At 36.4% G+C, this 20,248-nt stretch overlaps 1 protein-coding gene across 1 annotated transcript in view; it reads right to left on the reverse strand.

The window, feature by feature from the left end:
• Positions 1-2,446: 2,446 nt before the first annotated feature.
• The window catches only part of Dbx2 (developing brain homeobox 2), a 44,645-nt gene continuing 26,843 nt past the window's right edge, over positions 2,447-20,248 (reverse strand). The window contains exons 3-4 of the mRNA XM_046436055.2: positions 12,427-12,614; positions 2,447-7,096 (exon numbers count right to left, since the gene is read on the reverse strand). Of these exons, the coding sequence (XP_046292011.1) occupies positions 6,764-7,096; positions 12,427-12,614 (521 nt within the window). The 3' untranslated portion in view covers positions 2,447-6,763. The remainder of the gene's footprint in view (positions 7,097-12,426; positions 12,615-20,248) is intronic.

The following is a 20,248-nucleotide window of genomic DNA, read 5'->3' on the forward strand; positions in this document are numbered from 1 at the left end:
CCAAATAGCCCTCCAGAAAGTTTTTAATGACTTTTACCGCTACTCAGATAGTACACTTGATTCAATTTTCATTTCCAGACTCAACATTGCCCCTATTGCACATCTCCATTACCCTGTCCTCAAAGTTGTACTGTAAAAATATTATTGGATATTTGTCAACATCCCCATTTTCTAAACTACAATATAGTACAAAGTTCATCCAGTCTTTTTGATTACCATCTATTTGCGTCTCTGAGTTGCCTTCCTAGTTGTGTGCCATGCAAATTTGTCTTTATTTAAAATTTCAAAGGAATTCCCACATGGATACCAGATGTTGACCATTTAATACAAGAAGGTGTTTCCTCATTACACAAATACAGTATGTGTCCAAAGTATTGGCATTGTTTAGTTTATGAATTACTTAAAATAACTACATCACAAAAAAACAATGGTTCATGTGTGAGTCACAAATTAAACAATGCCAATTTTTTGATGTGTACCACATTTGTATAATAAGAAAACACCTTCTTGGATTAAATGGTCAACATCTGGAATCCATGTGAGACCTTTAAAAAAAATTAGTGTTGCATTTTCTTAAAATTTTCTGCATAGAAAGAAATGCTAAATGGAGTCCATCTTCACAAAAATTTCCCCGCTCCAAATATTCTTGCAAGTAGTGAATCTCTTAGTTGGAACAAAAACTTAAATCAAAGCAACAAACATCAAATTCCATTACAGGGGATGCCAAGGGAATCTAAGTGTTTTTCTTTTGTTTATTCTGGAATTTTACTCTGAAACTGTAGAATACAACCAAGGGGATTGAATCATGTTCACCCAAAAGATATTATACTTCCTAACCCCTGAAACCTATGTATGTAGCCTTATTTGAGAAGCACACACACACTGAGATGTAATTAAGTTTAAGGATCTTGCTACATGACCATGGCTGGATTTGGCTCTCATCCAATGACAGGTGTCCTTATAAGAAAAAAGCAGAGGGAAATTTGGGACACAGAAACATGGGAGGATATACAGAGAGGACTATCTAAAGATAGAGGTAGAGGTTGTAGTCATGTAGCTCAAGCCATGGAGCCAAGAGGGAACTGGATGAGACATTTGCTAGATCCATCAGAGGGAGCAAGGACCTGCTGACACCTTGATTTTGAATTTCTCGTCTCCACAATGTGAGAGAATAAATTTCTGTTGTTTTATGCCATCCAGTTTGTAGTAATTTTTATAGCATCCCTAGAAACTGCAACAATTATTCAGTGTGTGGTTGAAATGGAATTCATAGCAATTGGATCATATATATCTATATCATACACACACACACACACACACACACACACACACACACACACACATATATATATATATATATATTATATATAATGAAATAAAGACATTACTGTGTCTTAGATTTGACATGCCTGATTTTTTAGCTTTCAGTTGAGATCAAGGACTTGATGGTTCTGTTTTAGGTTTAAATAACATTAAATTTTGTCCCATCATTCCAGATGTGGAACACTTAAAAAAACTTAAATTGGACAATGAACTTATAACTTTGAAAAATTTACTATTTTTAGAGGTCTATTCTTTTGAGAAAAGCAGAAGCTGCAGTGAATGAATGTGTGTGTGTTTGTGTGTTATACACACATATATAAAACATTGTAAGTTCTATATTATGATTTTCAACCTTTTTAACACACCTGTGACAATTTTGTTGAAATAGTTGCAGAATTAAAAAATTGGGACCTAATGTGTTAAAGGTTCTCCAGTTCCCTTTTAACTTTGGAATATTCTTATCCCAAAAGATGCTCCCTCAAATTTTTATCATTTAAGTAACTTTGAGAAAATATCCATTAAGTTGTAAGAATTCTAGACTAATTGCGCAAACCAGCCTTCTCATTTCAGTCTTCAAAGTGGTGATAGATGACCGATCTCCAAGAGTTTGTTTGCTGCTCACTTTTTGTAAACCAAAATACAAACTAAAAAATGCTGAATAATGTCTTAATCAGGCTGAAAACTAAAATTAGATAGACTTTTACACTACATGATTATGTTTGCTGTGGATTATGCATTAAAATCTGAGTATTTATGCCCTTGAACTTGAAGTGCATAGGTACATTTTGATTAGCTTCTCAGCGGCTTTCTGAAGAGATCCTCCCATTGGCATGTGTAATATTCCTTTATATCCAACACTAGTGAAAGCATGACCCCCAAGCTCCCTCACAAGTTTCATTCTGTTTAGTTTGCTGAGGTTTTATATAGTTAAAAACCATAAATTATTATTCTTAAGTACAGGATCCTATGGCCATTTTTTCTATGCCCTGGTATCCTGTGGCCTGAGCCCCTGGTCCACCTCAAAAAGTAAAGGATCTATAATGGAATATTATGCAGTCACAGTAAATAGTTTCAAGTAACTTTTAATGACATGGGGAAATGTTTCTGTATACAAAGTTGAGTAAAAAAAAAATTGGGAAAAATTGAATATACACTGTGATCCAAATCTGTTGAGACACAAGTATTTACATTAACATACATTTTAAAATGACTAAAATTTTTTTCATAAAAGAGCTAAGTTGGCTATCTCCAGAAAGTGGAATTACATATGAATTTTACTTTGTTCAGTGTGTTTTTGAGTCTATTTCTTTATAACCCCAAACTAATAATGCAATGTAATGTAATATAACCCAGGCAACAACTGGAAGCTAAGAACCATAAGGACTTATAGGCATAAGTCCTATACATCATTATGGTAGTTGCCTAATTCAGAAATGGTTTGAAAAAGATATAAATTAATCTTGCAACATTTCCCTTATATATTCAAGAACACTCATTATCCTGAATTTCCCTGCTTCGATTATCTGCTTTTTCTTCTGTCTTCCCACTGAGGCTGAGAAGGCTGAAAGAAAAAAAAGAGAGAGAAAGCGTCCACCCTAAACAAAAGGGAACTGCTGAATTCATTTCTGGACTCTTTCTAACTCCTCCTGGACTACTATGGCCCGGAGGAGGGAGAGCATAGAAAACCAGCACTGTTGAGCAGCTTGTATTTTCTGAACAGTAGAGCACATAAGCACATAAGAATTCTCTTTCTGCAAATAGAGAGGCAGGGTTTTTGGAGGATATCAAAAGTTTGTTTATTTTTGCCCCAAATTCAACAGATCCTGTCAACAGCAGCAGGGAATATTTCAAAAGTTGCTTGGTGAAAAGACGAACTTATAAACTCTGAGAGGGTAAGGACTATGCTCTTTCTCATATTTGTTGGCACAAAGGCTAGGACAATGTTTCTCACAAGTGCCCAATAAGTGTTGAATTCCAGAAACCAAAAATACTGGGGGGATTTCAGACAGCTGAAAATGCAGTGTTTAACAAGCTTCTGAGTCCAGCGGAATGAACTTCATGGTTTTTAAAGGCCAACAGAGATTGATGGAACCATTAGCAACTGAGGGATGGATGGGGCATAGAACACATTGAGGCATGTGTAACTTTTAAAGGAAGTGCATTAAAAGAGTTGATAACACCCAAAATGCATCAGAAAAAGGGAGTGAAGGGGACCAGAAGGAACACATGTGGGTTGGACGAGTGTATTTCTTTATGGTTTTATGTTTGAAAAGTTAAAAAAATGTGTATTGATTTTAAGGGTGGATTGGAAGGTATGGATGTTGAAGGAGTATGTATGTCCAGATATGTGTGTATATCCAAACCTTGTTGGAAGGTATGGCATGATCATGTATATGATTTTTAAATTCTGAGAACTACTGAGTTATTTATATAATTGGGTTCCCATGCAAACCATCTGACTACTAAGAAATATCCTTTAAACTTTAATGATCATGACCTTCAATGTTTCCAGAGCCAGTAATAATACCTGTTCATATATTTCCAACCCTAAATACTTTTTAAAAAATAGAGATAATGCTCATCATTTATTTCTTCTCATCTGCTTAAGAGCCACTTGATAATTTCTTTGACCTCCTTCTATAGCCCTGGTGCCAATTAAAGCAGCATTTGTCTGAAAAGCAGAGAGCAAATATGCTAATGCATGATCACCTGCGGAAAAGGAACTGTACCAAGATAACAGGAAAATGGACACCTCAGGCCATGGGTCGGTAGGGTGGGATAGTTATCAGGAACATGAGCTGAGAGAGAAGGGAGACCCTTGTTGATGGTATATCAGTGCTCAATCCTTCCCTCCAGCAATTCTGGCAACAGAAAGCAAAATCAAAGCATAAAGGGCACATGCATACCTGTCGTGTATGTGTCTGTGAATTTCCTAGGCACCACTAAAATGTCCATCCATAGCCTAAGCCTACGGCATTCCAGAATGGAAGATAATTAAAAGACTGATTTGTATATTCAAATATCAGGCCAGTTTTACAAAGTGAAACCTTTTCTGGGCCTCAGAGCTTTCTGATGAAAGACATTTAAGCACCAATTAGCCCATTTCTACAATCTAGGTAATAAGATGGTCTTGACAACTTTCTCTCTTTCAAAATTCAAGTTATTCTCAAGGAACTGTAACCACAGACAAGCACTTCATGATTTGGGGAGTGAGAGATTTAAAAAAAAAAAAAAGCATTTCCTTTGCACACTTAAACACTCCCATAGTACTTTACTTTCCCTAAACTTCAAAATCTGGCAGAAAAGAGAATACTAAAGAGAAAATCATTCCTTAAGAAAGAGATTATAAAACATCATGTGCTTCTGAATTTCTTTAATAAATCTCATCAAAATTGGCAGAATGTATCTTTTATAAAGCATCCCACACAATGTGGACACTATGTGTCCATAGTGCTATGGACCCCTTGAGTCTGTTAAAAACCTCAAGACTTGAAACTTGACTGGAAGGGTCCAAATCCCATTGATTTACCTCAGGACCTTATATAAGCACTTGAACCATATTCTGCCTCAGGTCCCTTGTCCCGCAACCAGAACCCTGATAGTAATACTGTCTACATTATAGAGTTATTTCTGTGAGGATTAAATGAGTTAATACACCCAAACGCTTAGCACAGGGTCTAAAACCTAGAGAGGACCCTAAAAATGTAAATGATGTTAACATCATAAAAAGAAACTGTACTTTAAATCACTTTAAAACAGCTCTTAAAATTTAAACCGTTGTTAGCAAATCCCTGCCCCCCACTCCCAGCAAGGAGGCATAGAGATGAGCTTCCAAGTGAAAGTAAAAGATCATGCGATAAAGACATATACCAACAAAAAAAATCCTTTCATAAAAAATAATTTCCTGATGTTGATTAAAACCATTATCTTCTGAAATAGTGCCTTTTCTAAATGCCAACCCTTCAAAGGCTATAGCTGAGAAGGTAAGCACATTAGAAGCCACCATCATTACGTAGCTTGTTCACTAACAAAATGCCACATAATGAACTTCTAGGAATGTTTCTTATCCACAGATCAATGACAGCTTGGTTCAAAACCACATCATTTCCTTTTTCTGCTTCATTTCCTTCAAAGTGAAACATAATTTTTTCTTGGACATGAAATTAAAATTGCTGGATTAACTAAGCAAATCGTTACCAGAAATGTAATTTTATAAAAACACTATTTCAGGGTTGTCAAAAACATAAAACATCTGTGTGGTGTTTGTTAATACATAAAATAACCCAATATACATAGTGTATGCCAACTAAGTGGAAAATTGAGCCTGTAACTAGAAGTGCAAACAGAAATCATCATAGATTCCATCAGTATTGTGTTTTTAAGTCCAGTTGGGAACATTTTAAGAGCCATAACACTGCAGCTTTCTTTATTTTTGGCCAGAGGTCACAAACTACTTGACACAGATGTTTTGTTTGGCCAACACAGGGTTGGAAAATTATTGAACTCAACTACCTTTAGGTAAACCATGACCTCTGTTTATCTACCAGGCCCTCAAAGGCATCCATTTCATTTTGCAAACCCTGCTCTAAGCCTCTCTCTCTCTTTTTGATTCTCTTCTCTTTGAGAAAGAATAAAAAAATAATTATTGGTTAAATGGATACCTCTCTCACTGATGGCCTGATAAAGTCCAGAGACTTGAAAATTAAGCATACTAACAGTTATATTCAGAAATTCTTGGGTTCATTTTAATGTATATCTTCAGTGTATATAACTGTGGCTCATTTGATTAGGATTGCTGAGTTGCTAAAATTCACTTATAGTTGGATACTAAAAGAAGTCATAAAATAAGAGAATTTTGTTTTCTTTTTTTGCTATTCTGGGGATTGACCTAGGGCCTTGTGTATGCTAAGTAAGCAGTCTACTACTGAGCTACAGCCCTAGCCCCTGAGAAATTATCAAAACATATTCTTGTGGTATGAAAGTTTGGATAAAGTTCAAATTTTACATTATTTCCAAAAAATTTATAACATTCTGTCAGTGGTTTATTTTTCTTCATAAAAAAAGGAAATGAATTTTCTCAATGCAGTATTTGAAGATAATTGAGTTTCTACCAATGTACTGTAATGAATATTTACATATATATACACATACAGACATATGCATATATTCACATACTCAGAGCAGGGACTGAGCCAAAGCTTGCTCTTATTCTTTTTAGTTCCATCATCTGTCCTGGAAGATTCTATTCCACTTACAAGTTAAGTCTGAGTATAGGGCTAAATAAGAGAACACTGGAGTGGATTTTTCTAAAGCATTAGTTCATGCATCATTCTGAAGGTGTTAGGTTTTAGGCAATGATGAGGCAAAAGCTAATTGGCTTTAGATTTCAAATGTTGTTGATTAAGTGTTCTTATAAATTAACATATAGAAATGCTTCCATTCATATGGCCCTAGTAAGTGCACCCTTGTCTCCAGCTTCTTCCTCAGAAGACAAATACAAGGCACCATGCAGTGAATTTGCTTCTGGAGGTGGTGCCCCTGAACTCTCCTGGATTAGTTTTTCTGAAGGTTCTGGAGAATTCTCCCTCCATCTTGGACTTGAGTGCTGTTGGGAGACTTCCCATATTGAAGGACATGGAGAAGAGAATCCCAGAGCAGATTGTGAGAGAGGATCCTCTTGAAGGCTTACATCTTGGATGCACCTATTGGAAAGCACTTCCTTTTCTTTGGAATTCCGCCATTTCATCCTTCTGTTTTGAAACCAAATTTTCACCTATTGATAAAATAATTGGAAAGAATAATAATTTATTCTATGTTATTCCATGTAAGCATTTTCTTTATTCATTTATTTGCAGCATTAGGGATGGAACCCAGGGCCTCAACTGTGCTAGGCAAGAACTGTGCCTCTGAGCTGTACCTCCATCCTCTTATTTTAGCATTTTAAACTGTACTTGCTTCTATATCCATTCTACAGGACACCTGATTATGAGACCCAACCTAGAAAGTCCCTGTGGCTTTTCACACTGGCTTATACAAAAATATCTAAGAAATTACTTTAACATAATATCCCCACATATATTCTAAAACAAAATAACCGTAGTAAATTGGTTACATTCTATAAGCCTCCTGTCTTTCAAAATTGACTTAACTTTCTCAGGTATTTAAACATATCATTTGGTCGGTGCTAAATTATTTATTCAAGGAACTTTATGAACTCACATAGCATATGAGCATGTTATTTTGTACCAAGCATCAGACCATATGCACTATAGGTGGGTTTTATACTCTGATCCTTACCATGGCTATAAGAAGTCTTCATTTCACATATAAGACAACCAAGGTTTAGGGAGATTAAATGCTCAAGATTAAATAGTTAGTATAAAGGAAGCACTTAGACTAGAATGGATGACTATCCAAATCCAGTATCCAGGTTCTTGTAAAAAAAAATGCAACCTCATCAGATTTTTGAGGCTAAATTGAGACTATATTTTATAATGCTTTGTTAAATTATAGGCTTTATGTATTCCTCGGACTTGTCACACCATGATAATTAGGTTTAATAAGTAACAATTGATTGTAATTAAGCCCAAAGTTCTTATGGTGGTGGTTCTTGAATGGAGCCACAGCTTCCCCCCAATGCACCCAGCATAATGCCCTCTATATTATTATTATTTTACTTATATATTTTTGTTGGTGCATTATAATTATACATAATAGTAGGATTTCTTGCTGCATTCTCATACATGCACACAATGTAACAATATAATCTGGCTAATTTCATTTTCCAGTACCACCACTTCCTTTCTCTCCCTCCCCGCTTTCCTTTACTCTACTACTAACTCTATTATTAGCTATGCTTTGTATCCACTGTGTACTCAGTCGTCCCTAAGCAGAAGATTTCCCAATTGGTTTTCCTGATATTCTGAAAGTCAATCACATTTTTTCCCAGTTCCCATTTCCCATTCTACTCTTACACTAACAACTTAAATTTTCATTTTTAAAACACAACTGGAAACTTTTTACCTAGATAAAGTATATCAACCAAATATTTCTCTCAATGAAGGAAAAAAATTCTATCTGAAATGGTCCTTCCAAATTGACAAAATAATTTCTTTATTCCTTCAACTTGATTGACAATGTTCAGAATGGCTGCAAAATAAGTCTACCCAGACAACTGAGTGCAAAATACTGCCAGCCCAGCTACAACTTTGTGATTAAGGCTTTTCATAAGAAAATAGCTCTGAAGTACACGTATCAGAGCATTTGGTTATACGCATGAACTTGTTTTTTATTTGAAGTTGGCATTTACTTCTACAAAGCAAGCGAAATATTTCTAATGGGTTTTCATTGAGTTATTTGTTCCCATTAGTGAAGCTGGTCTTTCTCATCATATTTGTTATTTTCTTCTTCTCTTTGTCATTCTGTATGTCTAGAAATATTTAAGTGCTATCAAAATTTAAAAACACACACGCAAAAAAAGAGTTTTTTTCACAATCAATGGTCTTGGGACACATACATATATTTGTGACAAGACACTAAAGTTCTACCTCTTTCAACAAATACAAAAAAATATTCCAGGTAGAAACAGCACAATAAGAAAACAAAACTATCAAAGTCCTAGAAGAAAACATAACAGATTGTCATTATAGTCTTGGAGAGATGAATGTTAGCATGCCATAAATTACTAAGTCTATAACGGATAAGACAGATAGAACTGATTATATGAAAATGCAAAGTTTCTATATAAATAAACATATCAGAAACATATGAAAAAGCTAAAAGCTAGTCAAAGAATTAAAAGCAGGGACTCAAACAGATATCTGTATGTCTATCATCATAGCAGCATTATTCACAATTACCAAAACATGGAAACAACTAAGTTTTCATTGACAGATGAATGGTTAAATAAAAATGTGGTGTGTCCATATGATGGAATATTATTCAGTCTTAAAATGATGAATATTCTGACACATGCTACAACATATACGAACCTTGAAGACATTATGTTAAGTGAAATGAGCTAATCACAAATCATATAGCTAAACACTATGTGGTTCCATTTATATGAGATTCTTAAGAGTAGACATTCATAGAAAAAGAGAGTATAAAGGTTGTTGACAGGGGCTGAGGAGGGAGAAAGGAGGAGTTGTTTTTGGACACAGTTTCAGTTTTATAAGAACTAAAAGTTCTGGAGATGGAGGATGCTGATGGTTGCACAATAATGTCAATTACTGAATGCCACTGAGTGATAAATCTTATATTTATTTTACCACAATAAAAAAAACCACTAACTCAGGATTTTTATAGCATCTATAACAGGAAAATGTAAGTAACTGTAATATTCCAAATATGTTTATTAATATCCAAAATAATTGCTACACATCAACAAGACACAATAAGATAGAAAAAAATGCAGTATGGAAAGGCCAGTGATGAAAAGACCTTAAATTCTAGAAGTTAGAAAAAATTCAAACTAAAAAATAATAAATACCACTGTCCATAATATTGCTGATATTATTTAAAATGATAAATGGTAAAGGGATTGCAAAAAATCATTTTTGTTAATAAGAGTGAATTTTTTACATAATTCAGCAGCTAATTTTATATAATATTGTTTTAGAAAGAAATTTTTACTCTATCACACTTTAAAAATATACATATACCTTAATAAATAATCCTACTCCTAGTTCCCTAATTTGCAATATTTTATTTTATTTTTATTATTTTTTTTTAATTTTTTATTGTTGGCTGTTCAAAACATTACATAGTTCTTGATATATCATATTTCACAATTTGATTCAAGTGGGTTATGAGCTCCCATTTTTACCCCATATACAGATTGCAGAATCACATCAGTTACACATCCATTGATTTACATATTGCCATACTAGTGTCTGTTGTATTCTGCTGCCTTTCCTATCCTCTACTATCCCCCCGCAATATTTTAAATGTGCATAAATAGATGGAATAGTGAAAACTAAAAGTAACTTAAAAGTTGATGGTGGTTAATTGAATTATTCTATATCCACACTATGATCTGTAATGAGACACACATGCACAAAGAATGAATTGATTGATAGGTACTGCCATGCAGGGATGCATCCTATAACATTTGAATGTAGGGAAATAAAAAGTAAAACAGTACAATCCTCAGTAGTGTTATTCACAATAGTCAAAACTGGGAACAATAATATGCTCCCTTTGGTAAAATGAATTAATCATTTTATACCATGTAATGATAATACAAGCCAAGCACGAGTAGAATGATCTGCTGCTACATGCAACAACATGAAGAATTTCATCATCATAATATTAAGTGGAAGAAACCACATACAAAAGAATACATACTGAGTGCTTCTGTTATAGTACAAAAACAGGCTAACTTAATCTATGTTGTTAGAAATGAGAATAGTGGATGTCCTTGGAAGAAGTAGATGATGACTGGGAGGGAATCTTTGGGGTCTTCCAGTATCTACTGCTTGATCTGTGCACTGGGTTACGCAGGTGATCTAAACTGTTCTTTAGGAAAAGACAAAATATATGCACAATATTCTGTTTATAGGAACACAATACACACACTAACAGATTTTCACACTTTCTTTTGAGCACTGTGAGATGGAACCTTGCTATTTTTCATCTTTCAACATCTATGTCCCCTTTAATTATTATATGGTCTTGTGTTGTTATTTAACTTTTCATGAGCTTCTACCAGGTGTACAAGTTTCTGAGGTACAAAAAAAAAGTATATCTTTCTCAGTACTCACCATATTTCCTCTTCCTGCCTATCTCACATAGTATCTTGCACACAAGAGACCAACCATCAAGATGCAGCTACTAATTTATCTGTTACATACACAAAATTGCTCTGAGACCTAGACAGAATTCCTTAATTGCTCTTGTTCTTTAAAGTGAGAAACCAAGGCACAGGGCAATCAGTTGAGGTTGTGGACTCATTAGTATCACAGTTCAAGAAGGGCACAGACTGATGGATCTAGGTCAATTACCCTGTACCACACCATGTGCTGCATCCTACCACTCCCAAAATTTGGACATGAAAGGCAGTCTATGGAGACAGAGCACATCCCTAGAGAAAGAAAGCAATGTTGAAGAAAGTGCCATACAATAATAACTGGTTTTAGTAAGGTCCAAAATATAGCATAGGTCATCTATAGTGAGGAAGAGGAGGATGACATGATTAAGACAGAGCCTCCGCTAGCCCTTCAGTTTCTTTACACTAACTGGCAAAATGCAGGTGGATGTAGGCCTGACCAGGAAACCCATTCCCACTGCCATCCTCCCGCCAGCCAAATGCCCTGAACAGTGAACACCCTGCACAACTGTATACAGGAGCTCTAGTTTGAGGAAAACGTAAACCCAAAGTCAGGATGCCTAAGATAGAAGCCCAGCTCCCAAAGAGCTTTGCTACATGACACAGGACCTATATTCAGTTCTGCACATTTATTCATCTAGAAAAGAGGCTTATTACAGTGCATTGTGATGAGAAGAAGGATTAAGTAGGAAAATGCTACAGTCTTATGTGTTAACTATTTGTAAATGGGTCAAACTTTAGAGTAGTCTTCACTGTCAAAAAGCCAGAGAGTCGCATTCAAACTACATGAAACGCAAGAAAGGTATGTAAGAGTTGCAAATGTGAATGACTAAACTGTACATGACATAAACCCAAAGTGCAAAATAATGAGACCCATTAATGAGTATTCTTAAGTCACTTATTCATGCTTTGATTTTGGATTGAAAATGAAGAGAAAGACAAGAAAATCGGTTCCTGCTTTTGAAAGAAATTATTTAGCCTGCTTCTCTGAATACAAAGCAAAAAAATTATGCTATAAATGCTACATCCTTAGCATTTCACTTCATTTTGGAAGAATCACTCAGTCCAGTGGCAAGACCTAGACTTCTCAGTGATGGATCTATTTCCTAATAGGAATCATCCATTTCTACCCACTAAAAAATTATGAAAAGCATTTTGAGAACACTTCAGGGTTCTGCACTGTGCCTAGCACAAGAGATATTTACCAAATAAATGGATTTCATTATATGCCTTCAGAAAGGAAAAGCAGGAGACATCTTCCTGATCATTAGTACCTGTGACTCCTTTAGTCCCAAGTTGATGGAAAGTTTCTTTCGGTCTGTTTTGCTGATGTATTTTTGCTTCTGAAACATTTTCTCCAGAGCCTTTCTCTGGTCCTCAGAAAATACAGCTCTTCTTAAAATGCCCCTCCGAGCTTTGGAATTAGAGTCCTGTGTCAGCAAAGGCAGCACACTCTCTTCTCCTGCAGAAGGTGGAGATGAGATACAAAAGCCCAGTTAGCATTGGAGAAAAATCAGTCTGGCATCCTCCTACTCTGCCTTGTCCAAAGGATTTCATCTCAACTCCACACACTTAGAGCAGTGCTTCCTAACCTCTTCTTGGGGGTAGACTCCTTTGAAAATCTGATGAATACTCTTTGCTTCCCACAGGAAGGGAAGAGGGGCACATGTGCTTGCCCTCTGATTTTGTGTGCTTGTCAGGAAAGCCCATGGTTTCAGGTTACAAAGCCCCAATGCAGAACAAGTCCTAGGTGGTTTAAACATTTCATTTTTATCTAATCTTTGCTTATTTATTTTTTCATTCTTTTTTTCAACAACTATTTGAATTCTTACCATATGCCAGGTCCTCTGCCCAATACCACAAATTGAGAAATAAACAATATCTGTTTTCTCTTTACCTGTAAAATCTAATAGATGGGCACTTACTGAACTAGCATCACACAAGCAATAAAGTGTGCATTCTTTTTTATTAAATATTTATTTTTTAGTTGTAGTTGGACACAATACCTTTATTTTATTTATTTATTTTTATGTGGTGCTGAGGATCAAACCCAGGGCCTCACACGTGCTAAGCAAGTGCTCTACTACTGAGCCACAACCCGAGCCCTAAAGTGTGTATTCTTTATAAAGGCACTTGGAGAACACAAAACAAGGTGTCTGATCCAAATCTGTGATGTCAGAGAAAGTTTGCAAGAGTCAGAGATGCTTAATCTAAGAACCAAAGGGAGAGCTGGAGGATTCTCAGTAACCTTCCTCACCAATTGATTCCACTGACAAACAACTTCTTGAGGACAGAGACATTTTCTCCTTTTTCTCCTTTTCTGTGGCTAGCACAATACTGGTTGCTACCCTCTGTGTGTTTGCAAGCATTCATCAGCCATTCGCTCATTCTGTTTGCCAGGTATGTCAGGCAAGAGTAATACACCCTGCACCCCTTGTGCCTGCAAAGATGTCTGTGTTCTAAACCAGAATCTGTATGTGTGGCAAGGGGTAACTAAGGTGGCAAATGGAATTAGGGTTGCTAATCAACTGATCCTGAGCTGAAGAGAGTGCCCTGGATCATTCAGGTGGGCTCAATGTAATCACAAGGGTCCTTGTAAGTAGAAGAGAAAGGAAAATAGGTAAGAGTCAGAGACAGATTTGAAGATTCTATATGATTTGCTTGGAAGATGGAGATACATCTGTAAGCCTCAAGGAGCTTAAAAAAAAAAAAACCAAACAAACAAACAAAAAAAAAACAAGGAAATTGATTTTCTCCAGATCCTCTACAAGGAACACAACTAACACTTTTATTTTAGTCTAGTAAGACCCATTTGAGACTTCTGGCCTCTAGAATTGAAAGATGGTTAAACACGTGTTGTTTTAAGGCACGAAGTTTTTGACAACTTGTTACAGAATCACTAGAACACTAAGGCACTTGGTATTAAGCCCATTGGACTAACTGCTGAGGAAACCAGACAAACAGCACCCAATCCATGCCCTAAAGGCTCTCACCTTCTCATGGGAGGATTGACACATGATCATTCACTCTGACATTGACGTTCCAGTAGAACAGGGGCTCTGGTGTATGGTTGTAGTTGGTCTGTGTTTTGGTGCTTAATAATTATTTACTGAATAAATAAGTGAACAAATGTATTAACAGAATAAAAATGGCTGCAAAATGTTCTGATATGACAATGAAGGAAATAATGAGTTCAGCAAATATAAGATTGAGCTACATCTAAAAGAACAATACAGTTAGACAGAGAAAGAACCAAAGCCAGTCCAGACACAGTGACCAGGGTGTCTGAAAGCAGCAGGCACAGGGGAATCAAGTCTATCTAGGGAAAAAGAGCAGTCTGCAAGAGTGGGAAAAGGCATGAAGCAGAGGGTTACCAGGTGCTACTAACCCTAACCAGCCTGCAGATTGACTTTGTTTGGTCTTATAGTGTTATTTAACAATTCTAACTTCATTTAAATTTCTGAGAATCCTCCAGCTCTCCCTTTGGTTCTTAGATTAAGCATCTCTGACTCTTGCAAACTTTCTCTGACATCACTGATTTAGATCAGACACCTTGTTTTGTGTTCTCAAAGTGGCTTTATAAAGAATACACACTTTAGGGCTGGGGTTGTGGCTCAGTAGTAGAGTGTTGTTTCACAATTCCAATTTAATAATTGGGAGGTTTCATACAAAGTTTGGGTTTCTGACACCTCTTCAAAGGTGACGAACTCACTATACCAAGCTCATCTTCCAATGCAAATATGAGAGTCATATGCCCACTTTAGATGGAGCATGTAGTCCTCAGCTTGCCATAGTCTGATTTTTATCTTCCAGGACCTTGAAGACCTTTGGACCTTTGGTGAAGAGATTATGGAGTGGAATGGAGCCAGATCATAGAGAACTGCAAGGGTTTGGGGCAAGGAGGTAGTGAAGATCAATGGAAGATGAATAAGCAGAACATGAAATGATAATAAGCATACACTGAACTGAACTGTTACATTTACTCCATGTTAAGCCATTGAAGCACAATATTCCATTTAATTCTCACAACAGATTTATGCTATGAATACTACTATTATTCTCCCCATCTTACAGAAATAAAATGAAGCTTAAGAAAGTCAAGGGACTTTGTCCAAGGTCACATAGCTAGGATTTCAAACCCAGGAAGATTGACACCAAAACAAAAGCTCTTAACAATACTGATATGATCGGATTTGTAGTTTAGAAAAAAAAAAAAGAGGCCAATAAATCTTGTTACTTCTACTTCTGCAATATGATCACTTCCTTTTCTATTTATCTAAAAGATTATAAACATCTCCTGGCTATTCTCTCTGCCCTTAGGTATCTCTCATTCCAGTTCATCCTCACCCTGCAAGAAGACCCACACTGCCTCTTTTCTGCCTGTAGCTCTGCATCTCCACAGAAACACTGTAGCTCTGGGATGGAATCAAGCCTCACGCTTCACCAACGTTCATTTTCAGTGATGTTCCTCTCCATTCATCCTCACAGAGGATCCTGACTATTTCCTACTGCGCTCATTCTTTGTGCCAAGAACATACATGGAAGTCAGGTTTTGACAAATGGACTCACTATTCTTTATAAGAGATTTAAGAAGTTTGTTGTTGTTGTTGCTTTTAGAAGTTTTATAAAATATTGGTCAATTATAAAAAAAATACTGTGAATATCTCAACATGCTCCTTTTTTCATAAATGATTTTCTTCTCTGAATATTCTTTGGTATGAAGATCCTAGAATTGCTCCTTCTGCTTTTATTTCAGAGTATATCTTCACCAGTGGGGACAACATCTCTCTAGGAAGCCTAAGGATAAAGGACTATGGAGTACAGAAGAACTGGGTTTGGATCTTGGCACTTATTGTGTGACCTGAAATAAGTTGAAAACCTTTTCCAGCCAATCTTCTAAAGCTGCCCCAAGGATTCAATGAAATAGCATAACAATATTCGAGTTCCCAGCACATATTAAGAATCCCACAAACCTCCTTCATTTCCCCTTATTAGATTTCATTACAAGAATCATATGCCACATTTATCAGTACAGATGAAGAAGATCCAAAGCCACACAAAGGACACAGCTTAATTGGCACCAAGACCTTCTGAACTCAATTCTTGGCACTTTCCTCCACATTCTGGCATTCTTAATTTGTAAATATATCCCATCTATCATTATCATAGTCATACGTCTTAACAACTAGGATAAAAACACTAAAGTTTTAAAGGCAAACAAATGCATAAACTATCCACTTGGTGACATTTTAAAAAGCTGCTAAAGATGAGGACTATGAAGGCCAGGCAGCAGCAAAGAAATATTTACACTATAATTTTTAAATCATGATACATAAGAGATATGCTAGGTTTACAACTAAGGAAAATTGCAAAGGAAAAGACTGAAAAGGCAAGAATAAATATTAAGGTAGGCTATTGCAGAATTATGGACAAATAATTCATGTCCACTATCTACATTTTAAGTTTGGTTCTATTTTCAAATGGAACAAATAAATAGCTTAGCAACCTTTGGGGGAATAATTAGGCAGTCATTTAGTGGATGCTGAGTGACAAGCGAAGGTGAAACCAATCCATCCTTAAGGTACTCACAGTTGATAAGAAGATGCCCACGAAGGATACAGTCAACCGAATATAGAGAGATGAGGATGGTGGACCCAGCAGAGAAGGCATCAGAGTGCTGGGTAAGAAGTTGATGAGTCTGGGAGGTCCTAAAAGAGCAGCGCTCAAAGCAATTCCTCAGCTGGCAATCTTGGGAAAGTCAGGCAGAGGCATGAAGCCAGGTGTGGACCAGCGTGAAGCAGGTTGGGGATAAGGTGAATCACACAGCCTGGTATTGCAGACTGCAGGGTCTAACTGGAAGGACACAGGAGATAAAGTGGGAGGGTAGATAAGGGCCAATGGCAAATGAAACAAATGTGGGTTATAATTTGACAAGGACAACTTTTCAAGAAGACAAGACTAACACAGTATTTCAGAAAGGCAAATATTTTCTGAGTTAATAAAATATTTTACATCTCTATATAGGATCCAAAACAAATTTATAGACCTATAGAGGTAACAAAAAAAATCTACATTTATTTTTTTTCTAAGTAGAGCTTTAAGTAAGGCTCATGACTATGATCCCACTTAATTTAACCCCATCTTCACCAAGATGGATGGGTTAAAATAAAACAAAGGGGAATGAAGCTCATATAAGTGCCCCTAAAACTCTTTTTTTTTTAAATTTTTTATTGTGCGTTGTTCAAAACATTACAAATTTCTTGACATATCATATTCCACACTTTGATTCAAGTGGGTTATGAACTCCCACCTTCACCCCATACACAGATTGCAGATTCACATCAGTTACACATCCATTGATTTACAAATTGCCATACTAGTGTCTGTTGTGCTCCGCTGCCTTTCCCATCATCCACCCTCCCCCCTCCCCACCTCTCCCCTCCCCTCCCCTCCTCTCTCTCTACCCCCTCCACTGTATAACCCTGAGGGTCTCCTTCCATTACCGTGCAATTTCCCTTCTCTCTCCCTTTCCCTCCCACCTCTCATCCCTGTTAAATGTTAATCTTCTTCTCCTGTTCTTCGTCCCTACTCTGTTCTTAGTTACTTTCCTTATATCAAAGAAGACATTTGGCATTTGTTTTTTAGGGATTGGCTAGCTTCACTTAGCATAATCTGCTCTATTGCCATCCATTTCCCTGTAAATTCTATGATTTTGTCATTTTTTAATGCAGAGTAATACTCCATTGTGTATAAATGCCACATTTCTTTTTATCCATTCGTCTATTGAAGGGCATCTAGGTTGGTTCCACAGTCTTGCTATTGTGAATTGTGCTGCTATGAACATCGATGTAGCAGTGTCCCTGTAGCATGCTCTTTTTAGGTCTTTAGGGAATAGACCAAGAAGGGGAATAGCTGGGTCAAATGGTGGCTCCATTCCCAGCTTTCCAAGAAATCTCCATACTGCTTTCCAAATTGGCTGCACCAATCTGCAGTCCCACCAGCAATGTACAAGTGTACCCTTTTCCCCACATCCTTGCCAGCACTTGTTGTTGTTTGACTTCCTAATGGCTGCCAATCTTACTGGAGTGAGATGGTATCTTAGGGTGGTTTTGATTTGCATTTCTCTGACAGCTAGAGATGTTGAGCATTTTTTCATGTACTTGTTGATTGACTGTATGTCCTCCTCTGAGAAGTGTCTGTTCAGGTCCTTGGCCCATTTGTTGATTGGGTTGTTTGTTCTCTTATTGTCTAATTTTTTGAGTTCTTTGTATACTCTGGATATTAGGGCTCTATCTGAAGTGTGAGGAGTAAAGATTTGTTCCCAGGATGTAGGCTCCCTATTTACCTCTCTTATTGTTTCTTTTGCTGAGAAAAAACTTTTTAGTTTGAGTAAGTCCCATTTGTTGATTCTAGTTATTAACTTTTGTGCTATGGGTGTCCTATTGAGGAATTTGGAGCCCAACCCCACCGACTGTAGATCGTAGCCAACTTCTTCTTCTATCAGAAGGCGCGTCTCTGATTTGATATCAAGCTCCTTGATCCATTTTGAATTCACTTTTGTGCATGGCGAGAGAAAGGGATTCAGTTTCATTTTGTTGCATATGGATTTCCAGTTTTCCCAGCACCATTTGTTGAAGATGCTATCCTTCCTCCATTGCATGCTTTTAGCCCCTTTATCAAATATAAGATATTTGTAGTTTTGTGGATTGGTTTCTGTGTCCTCTATTCTGTACCATTGGTCCACCAGCCTGTTTTGGTACCAGTACCATGCTGTTTTTGTTACTATTGCTCTGTAGTATAGTTTGAAGTCTGGTATCGCTATACCGCCTGATTCACACTTCCTGCTTAGCATTGTTTTTGCTATTCTGGGTCTTTTATTTTTCCATATGAATTTCATGATTGCTTTCTCTATTTCTACAAGAAATGCCGTTGGGATTTTGATTGGCATTGCATTAAACCTATAGAGAACTTTTGGTAATATCGCCATTTTGATGATGTTAGTTCTGCCTATCCATGAACAGGGTATATTTTTCCATCTTCTAAGATCTTCTTCTATTTCTCTCTTTAGGGTTCTGTAGTTTTCATTGTATAAGTCTTTCACCTCTTTTGTTAAGTTGATTCCCAAGTATTTTATTTTTTTTGAAGATATTTTGAATGGAGTGGTTGTCCTCATTTCCATTTCAGAGGATTTGTCGCTGATATACAGGAATGCCTTTGATTTATGCGTGTTGATTTTATATCCTGCCACTTTGCTGAATTCATTTATTAGCTCTAATAGTTTCTTTGTAGACCCTTTTGGGTCTGCTAGATATAGAATCATATCATCTGCAAATAGTGATACTTTAATTTCTTCTTTTCCTATTTTTATGCCTTTAATTTCTTTCGTCTGTCTAATTGCTCTGGCCAGTGTTTCGAGAACTATGTTGAAGAGAAGTGGAGAGAGAGGGCATCCCTGTCTTGTTCCAGATTTTAGAGGGAATGCCTTCAGTTTTTCTCCATTCAGAATGATGCTAGCCTGAGGCTTAGCATAGATTGCTTTTACAATATTGAGGTATGTTCCTGTTATCCCTAGTTTTTCTAGAGTTTTGAACATAAAGGGATGCTGTACTTTGTCGAATGCTTTTTCCGCATCTATCGAGATGATCATATGATTCTTATTTTTAAGTCTATTGATGTGGTGAATAACATTTATTGATTTCCGTATATTGAACCAGCCTTGCATCCCAGGGATGAATCCTACTTGATCATGGTGTACAATTTTTTTTATATGTTTTTGTATCCGATTCGCCAGAATTTTATTGAGGATTTTTGCATCTAGGTTCATTAGAGATATTGGTCTGTAGTTTTCTTTCTTTGAAGTGTCTTTGTCTGGTTTAGGTATCAGGGTGATGTTGGCCTCATAGAATGAATTTGGAAGTTCTCCCTCCTTTTCTATTTCCTGAAGTAGCTTGAAAAGTATTGGTATTAGTTCTTCTTTAAAGGTTTTGTAAAATTCTGCTGTATACCCATCCAGACCTGGGCTTTTCTTAGTTGGTAGTCTTTTGATGGTTTCTTCTATTTCCTCAATTGATATTGGTCTGTTTAGGTTTTCTATAT

This window comes from Marmota monax, unplaced genomic scaffold (genome assembly GCF_021218885.2).
Source record: "Marmota monax isolate L192 unplaced genomic scaffold, Marmota_monax_Labrador192_F-V1.1 WCK01_AAM20220418_F8-fsc00012, whole genome shotgun sequence".
In the NCBI taxonomy this organism is placed as follows: Eukaryota; Metazoa; Chordata; class Mammalia; order Rodentia; family Sciuridae; genus Marmota; species Marmota monax.